Below are 15,984 nucleotides of genomic sequence, written 5' to 3'. Positions count from 1 at the left end.
ATCTATCTATCTATCTATCTATCTATATCTATCTATCTATCATCTATTTTTATTTTGTCTTTTAGAAACAGGGTCTCCTTGTAGCCCCAACTGTCCTGGAACTCACTATGTAGACCAGGCTGGCCTTGAAGTCACAGAAATCCAACTGCCTCTGCCTCCCGAGTGCTGGGATTAAATGTCACTGCCTTTTTAACAGTAGCACCAATCCTTTTTCTATTATCTTCCTTTTTCTTTTCTTCTTCTTGTCTTTCTGTTCAGCTTGATCAAAGTCACAAAGTCAGATGTAAGACAAAAGTCTTGAAACACCAAATGTATGAAGGCCAACATTTTTGTAGTTGGGCTAAGAAGGAGTGATGGGGCTCAGATTGTCGCAAATAATTAAGCATGAATACTGTCTGCCCACTGGCAATGAGTGTTTATTGTATTTTTAGATAATTTTAATTTTATTTTTGTTTATTTATAAACATATTAAGTGTCTAGTTTATAAATTAACAAAATTTAAAAATATTTCACTATTTTTATTTTATGTGTATGCATGTATTGCCTGCATACACCCATGTGCACCCATGTCATGCAATGCCCATGGAGGACAGAAGAGGCTGTCAGGTCCCCTGGAACTGGAATTACAGACAGTTTTTAGCTGGCATGTGGGTGCTGGGATTTGAACCCAGGTCTTCTGCAAGAACAACCAGTGTTCTTAACCACTGAGCCATCTCTCCAGCCCCATAAATTAAGAAAAATTTAACTATACTGTGTCCAGAGAGCTGTCTCCATCTAAAACAATCCCTTGTTTGAATGTTTCATCTTTTCATGATATACAACTGAGTGGGCTGGTAACAAAAATTGGCTGATTTACAAATTTGTTATTTTATTATCTATCGATAGTACCTTCCATCAGGAAAGGCAGCAAGTTGATTTCCTTCTACAGAAGCATAGCAAGAGCTTTAGACATCATGTGGAATTACATTAGTCATTAAAACTCTTGTTACAGACACAATTAGTGTTTTAATATTTATTTGTAGCTTTGTGTTGATAGAGAAGCCAGTCTAATAGGCCTGGGAGATATAATCACCCACCACAGAACAGTCCTGCAAGGGATGTTTTCCTGCTTTTAATTTCCATGGTAGCTTGCCATTGAGAAGTTATGGATGACTTTTTGATTGGTTGATTTATACAAGAATTACTTATTGAATTGTTCTGTTTATGATCCTAACTCTAACTACAAATTAAAATTCATGATGAATAGATTATAAATGCCCTAAATGTTATCAAAACTATGCTATGGAGAGATAATTGCATTTTGTAGGATAAGTAGATTACAGAAATAAAATATTTAGGTATTCAACTTAAAGAACGTGTCTTGTTTGACATTTCAAGACTTTATTAAAATAAATCTTTGCTGGAAACTTCCAAATGATTAAGAGACTGTAATAGGCCACTAGATTTTTATGTATTTCAGTGTGGAAAATATGAATGAATGCAATGAATTCAAACATAATTGTATTCACTTTGAGAAGATTCTCTGTTTATAAAAGTTCAATTATATTTTATTTTTGTATTTAAGTGAAACAATGTTTCCTCTTCTATGTTTTTGAGATGTATTGAGTTTAATTTATTTTAAGCAGGAAATGATGGTATATAAAGTATTGAAATTTTTATTTCCTAGAAGAGGACAAAATTATGCAAAAATTGTTCTTCTTACATGACTATGTTAACAATATTTAAAATAATTTCCCTTAACTGAAGTGAGACATTGAAAAATTATGTTTTCATGTTTTCTTCATAGTATGTAGCAGTCTAAAAATGCAATAAATACTTTATAAGAAAATTAACTCTTAGTGGACAACTTCAAACAGGGATCTTAAATTATGTGTATTTCTATATTTAAATTATATTACACAAACTTGTTTTGAGTAATTAACGGTTTCTAATAATTCTATAAATCATATGCAGTTGCCAGTATAAAGATACCAATAGATTACACTAGTAAACTTGTATTCAAATATAATTTCTCAGCAAATGAAGAAGGGTGTGTGTAGCACTAATTAATAAAAGTAGTTAAAGAATCAAAGAATACAATATTTTCCATAGTGACTTCACTCTTAATGGGGCTGTTGCAAATGTCCACACCATATTTTCTTTTTGACAAGAGACAATTGCTTCTGGTCATTACCAACCAGGGAAGTGCAGAATTTTAAGAGTTCAGTTGGAGAACTGACTCTGCTTATCACTCTGAAAAGCATCATGATACAAATAAACATATATATCAGTTAGGATTAATAATGTTTCTTATCATTGGCTCATCAGTTTAACTGAACTATGCTTACGTATTATAAGTGAGATTTGAGGGTATGCAACCTTGACTTCTTCCCTAGAGAAAGCGTCTCCAATATTAATGAAGAGTGTCACTTCACAAGACTACTACTTCACTTGTTGGGCAAGTGTCAATTAGTTGCCAGAGCTTCTAATCTGAAATAACAACATGAGAGTTGGACTGCAGGAAGACAGAGAAATAGAACACACTGTAAGCTACAAGGGTAAATGTTTTAGATGCTGAATTCATCAGCCCTCAGGATTTCTATGTATTTCCCTGCAGTTTGGCTTACCATCTCAAATTTAGAACTATATGATCACTAGGTGTCTCCTAGTGATCATAGTATCTTCCAGATTACCATTATTAGTTAAACTATAAAGGCTAGTTGTAAGGAGAACACTCAGTTCTCCTCTGGCTGTTATTTGTGATCAACTACTTATATTTCCATTTCCTTAAAATTTGCTTCCAATTATTTAGATGATGATACAAGAGTAAAAGATCTCTAATCTCTTTAAGCTAAAATAATAATTCTTAAACAGTATTTTTTGCCTCCTAATGTCTGTTTGTATATTATCCTTGGGAAACTTTGAAAATATATCATGAATGAAGTAGAATATTAACAAGAGTGGTTAATTATTTTCCTTAGCATATAATAAAAAATCAGTGAAGTCACAGGGTTAACATTATTTTGATTTTACTTTTTTGGTAAATTTTGTTCTAATCTTTTCAAATATGAATATATTTTCATTACAAGTACTGATAATGATAAAATAATTCTATGAAAAAGCTCACAAAGAACTTTCCATATAATAAAACTTTTATTTGACCTACAGTATAATTTTATTTTCAGCTAAGCAAACTAATTGAAGACATTCAAAAACTTGGTAAATGATTCTCTTTTGTTCTTAAGAGTTTTAATTTGAACGTCGATCAAATAAAACCATGCAATTGTTATTAGAAGAGGAGTTCAAAGTCACTTATATCAAATTTAAAACTCCAAAAGAAAAAAAAAACTTTCTACTAAATTAAAAATATATTCAAATGCCATAAATCTATATTTGAACAAGATTACAACGTCTTAAAATTAATTTATAGGATAATATATTTATACCTAATTTTGCTACCATATTTTATTGGTAGGCATGACATACCAAAGAAAGTATTTTTTTAATCTTGACGGTATATAAATTATTTCAAAATGAAAACATTTCTTAATTTGAAACAATTATAAATAATAAGAAACAAAACAAACCAGATTAAAAATATAAAATATGGCACGGAATGAGCAGTTTCTTCGTACAATCAAGATTTACAAAGTAAAATAAACATCTTGATCAATGAACCTAGAAATACATCAGAAAATAAAAGAACACAGAAGTCATAGCTTAAATTCTTTTAAAACTTATCTTGAGTTTTCATTGGTAGTTTAACAAGCCAAAATTCACTGATCTAAAAGCTTAACCTTTTGGTGACTTCCTCCTCAAATAAAGTAGTTAAAATTAGATTTATCCTTCCATTTGACACAACACAACCACATTACTTGTTGAGCTAGTCTAAATAATGGTGTTTAGGACCCTGAGCATCAAGAACAATAATAATAAAAACAGAGATCAATGACAAATGGAAATCAAGCCCCATACAGAATTTATAGGCCATTATTCAGGTCAATTGAACCAATGGGAAATCTGAGAGAAAATACCACCTGAAGGGATTGAGTTGAGAGTCCAAGGAGGCAAAGGCAGGTAGAGTATAGATATTAGAAAAAAAACAGCAAAAGATAATTTGTTGTGAGGGTGAAGGAAGAGGGAAAGAAAGAGAGAGGAGGGAGAGATGGAGAAAGGGAGAGGAGGAGAAAGAGGAGAGGGAGAAGGAAGGTAGACAGAGAGTGAGAAAGGCTAGAAAAGGAGAGAGAAAGGAAAAGAGAGGAAGAGAGGAGAGTGAGGAAAACAAAGCAAGAAAGAGATAGACACACCACACACATGAGAGAGACAGAGACAGAGACAGATGGATGAACAGACTGAATCCCCCTACGTAACTTGAAAGGCATAAAATCAATAGACTCTTTCCAAATAACCACATTTTTGTAAAGTGTTCATATTATTTACCAAAATTCACAAATATCCAGCACCTATTAAATTAGAATTCACAATGTCTGTCATAAAGTACTAGATTTTCAAGAAAAGTGAAATAATGATCCATAAAGGGAAGAAGAATCAATCTAGTAAACTAATCAAGAATCTATATAGATATTGGCATTAGTAGTTACTCCAAATCTTTTTTATAACTCAACTCCGTGTGCTTAAAACGTTAACCAGAGAAATAAAAAATGTGATAAAATATGAAAGCTGAATCTTTAAAGATGAAATGTCCAGTTGCTGATATGAAAAAGACATTGAATGAGACTAAATTCAGAGTAGACATTACCAAGCAAGTGATTAGTGAACATGAAGCTAGGATATAGAGTATTCAAAATAAACATGAATTGTAAAAAACTTAAAAATATTTTAAAAGCACTCATGAGGATTTATCAGTATGTAACTGGAGTCTCAAAAGACAGGATGGGAACAAGGAAATGTGAAGAAACTAGTAGGACAGCCCTCAGTGCTCATGCAACTGTAAAGCGACAGAGCCTCAAGACTCTGAATGCTACATAAAAAGTGAACAATGCTGTGGGTTTGTTATATATGGCTTTAGTGGGAGAGGAAGGCTGTCTACCTGATGAGTTTGTATTCATGTTCAGATGCTGAGGAGCTCAGAAGGCGGGGGACTGTGACCAGTAATAGTCATGTATATAGAGATTAGAAAAGCATGTGAAAACGTCTCAATGTCAATAGGCTTGGAATGAATTTTTCTGTATGAAACTGTGTGTTTTGACAACGAAGTGGAGATCTTTTTTAAACGTTGGAACCTCATTTAATTTTATGTCTTATAGAGTTTATAATGAGTAAAAGGTTATATATGCGTAATAATTCATCTGTAAACCTAGAAATGTACAGCCAATTTTGAAAGAGATGTACCCTAGCTCAGAAAAATGTTATTGAATAGGTTAATGCTGTTGTAATGAAATGCTTCTTTTAATTAAAAAAATAAATTTTAAAAAAAGTGAACAATGCATCAAAGCATTTCAGAATCAAACTTTTTGAACCAGTGATAAAGAGAAAAATCATAAAAAGGAAGAGAAATGAGCATTGACATTATACAGAAGAATAAATACATGAGCATCTACAGGCTGTGCATGCAAAGAAGACAGACACACACAGAACAAGAATATTTTTTAATTAATTAACTTTTTTTACACCCACTTCCCAGATAGCACCCTCCCATAGCCTCCCTCCCCACTAGAGCCCTTATACTCTGATATCCCTGCTACTGTCTGCTGTGTTGTCGGCACCCCAGCCATTCCCCACTACTTGCCCTTCTGGTGAATCTAGTCAGCCTATCTAGAGGTCTTTGTTTAGGAGGGTCAGCTGTTCCTCATCTAGCAGTAATCAGTTGTCAATATTCCTTTGGATAAGGTTAGAGCAAGAATATTTTTAAGTTTTGAAAGGAAAGCTATCAAGCTAGGCCCAAAGGAAATGATTTCTCCCAAATCAAAATGAACTGGATTATTTTCAAAAGTAAAGAAGGTAAAAGAATCCATCCTCAACAGACCCATACTTCAATAAATGTCAAAGTAAGTCCTTCAGGCCCAACAAAATGGATACAGATGAAAGTATGGACTTTTCAATGTTATGAATGTATGGAGAGCTAGAGTACAGGAAATGGCAGCTACATAGCTAGCCAGCCACACAGACAGACAGCCACACAGATAGCAACACAGATAAACAGCTACACAGACAGCCACACAGATAGACAGCCACCCAGACAGACAACCACCCAGATAGCTACACAGATGGACAGCCACATAGACAGCTACACAGACAGCCATAGAGAAAGCCACACAGCCACACAGATAACCACATAAACAAATACTGATTTCTAGATAGAATGAGCAGCGAGAATTTTTGCAAGGTTTCAGTAGACCATTATGAATAAAGTTTCATTGATTTTATCATTTCTGAATATCTCCTTTGTACATCCTTGTTCATATGTTTTAGTGAAATTTATTTCAATTACTACAGCTACAGAAAACATTGCCATTTGTAGTAAACAGTAAAGCCTTCCTGTTACGGATTTTAACTGATGCTATGATTCTTGGTGACAAAACAGCCATACTTCCTGAAGTTTCCTCTTTTAATCAACAATTATAGGAACAAAGCCTGATGGATAGAAGTGGGACAAATCACAAGGAAAACAAGTCCTTTGTGTGAGGTTGCAGATTTTGCTTCTTTCCTCTGTGAGAGTCTACTTATCGTTCATGCCTTTCGCAGTCTCCATGCTAGCTCTTGGATAATGAGCTAGGTTCTCTTGCAAAAATATAGTTAAATAACCAAAATCTATGCTTTCCCTAATGTGAAAAAAACAACAGAAGCAAAGAACTTGTTGAATAAATCATATTATAATTCAATATTTGTCTGCAGGCAATGCCATTAACTCTGAACAGTGAAAGAATTTTAGTAAGATAGTGTTCTCGGATTATCAAGATCTAATACTTTTTCATTTCCTAAGAATTGAGTCCTTATGAACTCGTGCAAATTTCTCATGAGTGGAGAGTGTATGCCCTATAAAATATAACTTGTGCATCTGTGACTCAACTGAAAAATCAGCTTCCCACTGCCTTCTACTAATTGTGAAAGAATGTACTCATTTTATCATCCTGCTTAAGTTTAAGAGTTCAATGTCTCAAACAGGTAGAATTTTGAAAATTATATTACAAGAAAGAACACTATTCCAGACAGCTATCCACTTTCCAATTTGAGTTTGTCTTCCTTCAATTACACGTACATTTGAATTTCTCTCTAAGATACTACATAGGACTGGTCTGCTCTCGCTGTTCATCTTAATGAATGGTTCTCTGTGGTTTAATCCTTTAATTTCTTTTTTTATATAAATTTTTCCTTGTTAGCAACAACTCTCAGGCAGTTTTAAGTAGGACAAATAATCTGATTATACTCAAACATCTGACTCTCCAAAACTTCAGATGAATATTTAAAATAGCTTCTAGCATTTCTTCAATATGATTTTTTTCTCAGGAATGTCTCTATTAACATGTATAAAACAAAGCATATATACCCCTGAATCTGGTCTCATTTTCAGATTTATTATCTAAACTGATATATAGTTCAGGCATTATTTACTATTCTAAGGATACAAAATTCTTATTCATGTCTGCTTCCAAATGTGAAAAAGTATTTTGTTCATTTTTACATCTAAGTATATTCTGAGATTATTCTCTTTTTTTGTGTGTACTGATCCTTTTGTGTAGCCTTCAACATCAGTTACAAGATTTTCCAAAGATGTCTAAAGTGGCTTGCTAGCCCTGTTCACCTTTCTTCACTGGTCCTCTGTATAAGGGAGCTGGGCACGTCATCCTCTGAATAGAGGTTTGGGTGACTTCCATTGCTTAGGCTCCTTAAGTTTCTGCAGCTTATTTTTCACCAATCCTTGATTTATTTTTGCGTGTTAGTTCTATACAAACATCCTTTTGTTCCTGTGCAATACAGTTGATGTCTTTCTTCACTGTTCCCCTCGCTGGATTATTAATGCCAACCCTTCTTCTGCTTTCCGATTTCTGTCCACTATTAGTGTAGTTTTTACCTTGTACAGTAAACTTTTCTTGCCTCTTCTCTCTGTTTTTCTTATTAATAAATTTATAGAATTTTGAGTACATCTTCATTGCTGTGATTATTACTGTATATGATTTATGTGTTCAGGAGCATATGTCCACTAGTTTATTTTATTAAGTCTCCATTCCATCCAGTGTGTCAAAAAGAGAAAGGAAGTAAAAAATATTATTTCTGAGACAGGATCTCCCAGTAGACCCAAGAATCCTAGAGCTCACTATGTAGACCAGGCTAACCTGGATCTCACAGAGATCTACCTGCCTCTGCCTCTTGGGTGCTGGATTTATAGGCATGTGTCACCACAACCAGCAAAAATATATTTGAATTTTTATATTTGGAAATAAAACATTGTCCTGGAAGTGCTTAATAGTGTTTATTAAACTGATACAAATGTCAATAGGGGATTGTCTTGAAGGGAACCTTACCATGACTTAAATCCTTATCGTATATGTATTTGATTTAATAAATTTGTGCTTAGGAAGCACTAATCATGTAAGAAGTAAACATAAAGAGAAGATTAATTTTTTAAAGAAAAATATTCCTTGCTATACAAATATATTTATACATTTTAATAGTAATAATGCTTGGAGTTTTGCGTTTCCGAGTGAACTTAGTTTAATAATATTTTGCCAGAATGATAACTTTCACAATTGTAGATACAGAATGATTCTATTGTTTTCATAGTCATACTGATTTGAATTGATTTTACTTAATTCCTTGTGGTGAAGGAAGGTATCTATTTTATCATCCTGGTTTGATTTAGATGTTCAATCTTTCAAGCAAGCAGAATTTCAGAAATTATAAGAAAATGCAATCAAAACAATCAAAAAGTTGTTTAGCTGCATGAGTCTGGTTTTCTGTACCTTTAAACACATGCAATGAAGAGGATGCACCACATCATGAAGCGGATTTGAGTCCTTTCAAAGTAAAGAGTACAGCTATAGGCTATACTATATGTGACTAGATTTTAAAAATATTGTATTGTTTTTAAAGAAATGAAAAAATTTTGATATATGCTATCAAACACAGGTATGCAAATATATAACTTTATACCTATGTTTGTATAGCTATTTAGGCCACCAAAGTCACAGTATTAACTGCATTCTAATAAACTTGGAGATCTATCATCTTGTCAGATGGTCACGACACTCTCTTTAATATTTTATTATTTTTATTTTATGCATATGAGTGTATTGTCTGCACTGTGTAAGTGAACCCATGTCATGCAAAGCACGTGAAGGTCAGAAGAGGGAGTTCGATCCCCTGGAACTGGAGTTACAGATGGTTGGTAGGCACCATGTGGGTGCTGGGAATCAAACCTAGGTCCTCTATAAGAGTAGCCAGTGATCTTAACTATGGAGCCATCTCTCTTTTTAAGTTAAAAAAATTAGTCATTAAATTTCTGATATCATTATAGAAAACATTTTTGTATTCAATGGAAGCATAGCTTCAATTCACACAAGAAAAAATCATTTGCTTAAACTTTCCTGACTATGAATATCAAAGTAATAAATGATTGAGCTAGAAAACCCTCAGATACATTTTGTTAAATGTCTGTTAAATTCCATCAAGAATTAATAAACTGTTAAAGAATTGATTACCCAATTCCATTATTATAAAAGTATGTATTATTTTTCTTTAAGGAACTAAGTGTGTGCATATGATTTTACAGAAATGGATGTAAAACTCTATGAAAATCCTCTGAATTTTGACAATTATTCTAACGTATTACTTGATAGGTGTTAATAAAAAGGCATTTCTTTAAGATATTTTTCCAAAATGAATAGTTAAGTATATGTATTCTTGGCTCATTTCGCTGAATTTCTGAGTATTCACATTTTATTTGTTATTTCCTTAATATCTGCTTTAGCGAAAATCTCTGAACAGAATTATGTCTTACCTGAAATGAAGTGATTGGATATATATTCACATGAGCCTCGTTCCACCGCTGTCCCTTATTCCCACTTGAAGACCACAGTGGATTCTCTATTGTTGTCTGCCCTTTCAAACGCAGATACACGTTTAAAACACCTGAAAATAACAAGGGGATTTTATTTTGTACATTTGTGTCAGCTCCAATATGCTTCTCCTTGACTAAGTATTTATCAATTTTTGTAATTAAATACCACAGAACATTCTAGTGTCTTCTTTTCTCGTTTCCTATTTTGCGATCATGCTTCGATGCAAAGAGAACTACATCTTAATTCCCAGACCCTGTGAATGGTCCCTCATGTTACCAAAATGATTCTGCAAGGGTGATTACAGTTTTTGAGATGGACAGACGTGTGAGTTATCTGAATGGTCACTAAATGCAATCACACTTATTTCTATGAATTAGAGACAATACGCATATGGACACAGGAAAGAAGATGGACGTATGAGAGATGCTCACTGCTTTTGAAAATGGAGGGAGAATCTACAATTCAAAAAATACAGGTAACCCCCATAAGCTAGAGTGGATTTTCTCCCAAATCGTCAGAAGGAACCAAGTTGCTGATGCCTTGGTTTTAGCCCCACAAAACTTTAATACTCATTTTGGATTCTCTTTCTCAGCCTGTAAGAGAATACATGTGTTTTAAGCCCAATTTGTAGTCATTTGTTATTTGTTACAGCAACAACAGGGAGCTAATATGCCGTGTACTCACATCCTGAATGGCCTGCCCAGAACTTGACCCTCATTGTTTTGATTTGTATTATAGTCTAGAATTTTAAAAAATCAAATTCACTTGCCTAAGTCCAATTTTTCTTCTTAAGGAAATATTGGACATAAAATATAATTAACTTTAATTTCACCATTTGGTACATCTATTTTGTGTGTTGTACACAAAAGAATATGATTACAATAATATTAGTATAAAATAATACATGTTGGTCACTTCAGATAAGGATTTTAATCCTCTCAAAGAGCTTATAATTACCCCAAAATTACAGGTGAGAAAAGTTAACAAGAGTTAAATAATTTGCCCTATATAATGAAACAAGAAAATAGCAGAGGCAGGATTTGAACTCAAAGCTTACATTTTATGTCATTTAATACAATCAATATTTTAATACATTAAGCCTTAAAGAATCAACTGCAGTGAAATGACACATTATTATGATGAACTAAGATTATGTTAGAGGAATGTATTTTACTTGATAGTAGAGAATGGAATTCTTTTAAGTTTGATTCAATTAAAATTATATCTGGGAATGATGTAGGTGTATCCAGCCAGAAAATTATCTACTATATTTTGTTCTGCTTTTTATTGATTTCACATTCTATTTCAAAACCTATTTTTTATGTTTTTTCATTAAATGTAATAGATGCTCACACACTTCAACATGCACAAATATTTCATCCACAGTACTGACTTTCATTTCCATAGTGTAGATTCTGTTCTTCCATTTTTTAAATTTACTTTTTATTTTTTAAATATTTTATTTGTTATTTCTATTTATGTGCATGAGTGTTATGCCTGCATGTAAGTAAGTGCACCCTTGTCTCACAATGCCCATGGAGGACAGAAGAGGCTGCCGTATCCCCTGGAGCTGGAGTTATGGACAGTTGTCAGCTGTTAGGTGCTGGGATTTGAGCCCGGGTCTTCTGCAAGAACAATGTCCTTAACCACTGAGCCATCTTGCCAGCTCCTGTTCCATTTTTAAAAGCCTCATTTTCCAGCTACTGTACTCTTTGTGCCCATTCTTTTCTGATTGCATGGAGCTCTCTTTTCTTTTTTCTATCTCCCACTGTTTCTTGATCCACTATTCTGCATCTTAACTTTTTGTTTCATGAAGTTCATTTCATGTATTTTATTACAACTTTTACTTGTTCCTGAAATTAATGAATTTATTTCAATAGACATGTTTTGCATTTAAATGCACAGTCCTCTCTCTATCTCTCTCTCCATCCTCATCATCCATTTGTACTGTAATCTTACAGTGTTTTTCTCAAAACCATCTTTAGGGCTTCTCTTGTGTTATTTCATATGGAGGTTTTACTTTGCTTGGGTAGTGTGATGTTTTATTTTGATTAAACTGACAGAAAATGAATTCTGTTCCTATATTGATAAATGGATATGTTTGCTAAAGATTAGGAATGATGATTTTTACACGAGAGTCATACTTCTTGAACAAAATTTAAGCATTTTTTAAAAAGTATTGATGTAGAAGGTAGAGAGATGGTTTAGTGGTTAAAAGTGCTGACTCCTCTTGCAGAGGGCCTTGGTTCAGTTCCTAGCACCCACATGGCACTTAAAACCATCCATAATTCCAGCTCCAGGGGATCTGATGTCCTCTTCTGATCTCTATGGACATTGCACGACATAGGTTCACTCACATACATGCAATCATACACATAAAATTGAAATGAATAAATTTAAAGTTGACTTATTTTAATGAAACACACATTAGTTTAAATAATTATTGTGGTTTGGATCTGAAATGCAACATAAAGTCTCATGTGAGGAAAGCTTGGTCCTCAGTGGGAAATTCAGGTGTGGCAACTTGGGGAAGAGATTGGATCATATAGGTTCCAACCTAATCAATTGATAGATTCACATTTCACGTCATTTTGTGGAGGTGAAGGGAACTGAGAGGTGGGATCTAGCTGAAGGATGAGCTTTTCCCCTTCTGCATGTTCTATCTAGCTGTGATTGCTTGGCCACCATGAGGTGACAACTTTCTCCTGAATTGCCCCTCTGTTATGTTAACAAAGCCAGAAACATGAAGTCAAGTGATAATAGACTAAAATCTGAAATCAGGAACCCAAATAAATCTTTCCTCCATTAGTTGTTTATTTTAGGTATTTTGTCATTAGATGCTGAAATAGAATAATAGGTAGTGTCCCAGTCTCATTATCTTAGGCATTTTTATGTATTTTTTTTATGTGTGTGAGTGTTTTGCCTTCATGTATGTAAATGCAATGATGTTGTGAAATGCCTGCAGAGGCCCAAGAGGGCAGCAGATCCTCTGCAACTGGATTTTGGAGAGTAGTTAGACTGTTCATGTGGGTAGTAAGAAGTTAATCAGGGTCCTCTACAACAGCTACCCGTGCTCTTAACCACTGAGCTGTCTCTCTCACCTCATAATCTTAGGTATTTTGTCACAGTAATGCAAAACTAACAATGAAATATTATATGAATAACTGTGTGGTATTGTGTCAGCATTTAATTGAGTGTTTCTTTTTAGGGACTATGCTGTGCCATTATCATGGTTACATTTCTTAATTAACAAACTTTCTTTTTTATATATAGAGTATTCAAACTTGAGTTATTTCAGTTCATGTTTATTGAGTGTATCTTATATGGAAAATATTTTGTCTATGTGTAAAGAAAAATATTTTGCCTATGAGTATTCGAACTTGAGTTATTTCAGTTCGTGTTTATTGAGTGTATTTTATATGAAAACTATTTTGCCTATGTGTAAAGAAAGCAGGTCTGAATTATCTCAGAGCTAAAATCAGGTTGAGGAAAGTCAAGCATGATGGCACCACATGCCTTTAATCCCAGCACTCAGGAGGAAGAAGCAGGCAGATAGGTATGAACTCAAGGCGAGCCTAGTCTACATAGTAAGTTCCAGGGCCAGTTGGGACTGCAGCAAGACCCTGTCTCAAAAACCAATCAAAAAATCAATTAATCATCAATCAATCAATCAATCAATCAATAATTCAATCAGCAAAAAACTTAAAAAGTAGGTTTAGAATAAAAATTGAGTTGTAGGATTGAAACAAGCTTCCAAATACATTCAATTTAAATATCTTCTTATGCACGTTAATAATTATTTTATTATCCCAGTGGATAATACAACTGCTTATGCAATAATACGTTTGTGAGGTGATGATAAAGGCAGTAGTAACAAACACATGATGCAAACTTTCTCCTTAGCATTTCCTGTTTAAGTTTAATACAACAGGATGCAGTGTCAAAAGATACTTAATGTTATGCCGGGTCACCTTGGTCAACAAAATTAGAACTTGGGAAACAGAATAAAGATGCTCGAGAGAAGTTAGATTCAGCCAAGCTGATTCAGCAAGTTACTGTATTATTATAGTGAAAAATTCCAAAGTGAGTATGATGGATCATGTTAATACTCTTTAAAAGTAATTTTAAATCCCCAGAGAGTCTGTTTATGCTTCAGTAGGTGCCAGATGCCAAGATGCGTGAATTTAATCATCGCCAAGGAGTTTCTAATGCTGTAGAGTTCTATGCTAAAAGCCAGAAGCAGCGAAACAATGGTCTCTCTATCGCTCGGCTCCCAGTTCCCACATTCTGCCAACCTCTCTGTAGGTGTGTGGCCCTGGGGCAGAAGAGGACTTTGTTCATTTTTTAGGTTCCAGATTGCAATGAGATGCAAAATGGCCTGAGTGCTATTCGATATGATAATGACCAAAATTTGGGCTTCTTCATAACACTGTTGCAGTATCATGATTCATATTTAAATGTTACTTCATTTAATTACTGTATAAAATACAATTTTCATAAACATTAAGTAATATCACTATTACCTAATTTTCATTCTTGTTTGTATTTTACTCTTTATTATTTAATGATAAAGATGTATTTCATGTTCTTTAGAAAATAATTGACATATACATCCTAAAATGTGCATACATCTTTGCAATAGATCCTTGAAATTGACAAGTTTGCATGAATTAGTTAGTAATTTGGTTTATTTCTAAGGCCTGGGTATCAGTTGCATATAAATAGCATTTTTAATATAATCAGTAACATAGACTTATTAATTTCAGTTTCACATTTTATGAAAGGATGAGAATGTGTCAAAATTATCTGGCTCCTGGCAAGATCTATGTATATTGATAAGTAATTGTTAGCATCATTTGTTTTATGCACACATACAAAGTGAGAAATTATAAAGTCATTATTTTCTGTTTGAATAGAAATGGCTACATTTATACTGCCTTTCAACATATAATTGCAACAATATCTTTTAAAATGTCAGCTCAATTCCTCCCATAATTACCATGTCTCTGGTATTCAACTGAATTTGTGCATTAACATCCAACAAATTTTCCTGCAGTACCATATTCATCGGGCCTTCTTCTTTGGTAAAAGTCAGTTACCTTACTTACACTTTTCAGTTCTTTGGGCCTAACACTCGTCCATAGAAACAGTGTTCTCCATGCTCACACCGTAGCTTCTTTTCTTTCTCATATCTGCTAACCTTTGCCTTCCAATTTCACTACGTATTTCTATTAAAGCATGCTGTGATTTCTGTCTCTACAATAGAAAGTTTTATGTTAACCCTGTTGTCCTGAGTTCTTTCTTGCTCAGTCACACCATAAGCCTGTCATATTTAGCTATGTATACTTTCAGACTTAAAAAAAATTTAATTGACTTTTTATGAATTTGATACAATATATTTTGACCATATTTAGACCCCTTCCCCATCTGTACACCTCTTAAACCCCCCAAGACCTTATGTATTCTGTCATATATGTGAAGGTCCATCAAGCCAAGCTTGTGTCCCCAAGTGTCCTTCCATGTGAATCCATTCACTGGAGCCTGGTTAACCTATCTATTATCCCTCCCTTAAAGAAAACCAAATCTCCCTCTCCCACTAGTTATCAGTTGCCAATAGTTCATCAGCTAAGGTTGGAGTTTCTTACCCATTTCCCTAATTCTATACTGGGTTGTTGTCTGGTTTGAATTTGCATGAGTCTTGTGTATATTGTTACAATTGCTCTAAGTTCATATGAGCAACTTCCCACCTGTCTGTAAAACTCTCTCTCCTTGTGGTGATCTATCACCTCTGGCTCTTACATTGTTTTTACTGCCTCTTCCTCAAGGGTCCCTGACTTAGGTGGCCAAGGTTTGATATAGGTCCTATTCGGGGATAAGCACTCTGAATCCTGCACTCTGTGGTCTCTTATTCTTTATACTTTTGACCAATTGTGGTTTTCTGGGTTATTCACCATCTGTTGCATGAGGTACTTTCTGACTCTTAATC

At 33.9% G+C, this 15,984-nt stretch overlaps 1 protein-coding gene across 3 annotated transcripts in view; it reads right to left on the bottom strand.

Moving 5' to 3' along the window:
• Mdga2 (MAM domain containing glycosylphosphatidylinositol anchor 2) overlaps positions 1-15,984 on the bottom strand; it is an 899,633-nt gene that overhangs the window by 8,192 nt on the left and 875,457 nt on the right. For all 3 annotated transcript variants that reach the window (XM_008829871.3, XM_029561983.1, XM_029561984.1), the window contains one exon: positions 9,938-10,068. In XM_008829871.3, the coding sequence (XP_008828093.1) occupies positions 9,938-10,068 (131 nt within the window). The remainder of the gene's footprint in view (positions 1-9,937; positions 10,069-15,984) is intronic.

The sequence above is a fragment of the Nannospalax galili genome, unplaced genomic scaffold, assembly GCF_000622305.1.
Source record: "Nannospalax galili isolate Female #2095 unplaced genomic scaffold, S.galili_v1.0 scaffold253, whole genome shotgun sequence".
Taxonomy (NCBI): Eukaryota; Metazoa; Chordata; class Mammalia; order Rodentia; family Spalacidae; genus Nannospalax; species Nannospalax galili.
The sequence above is the reverse complement of the archived record's forward strand: the minus strand, read 5'-3'. Positions and strand labels throughout refer to the sequence as shown.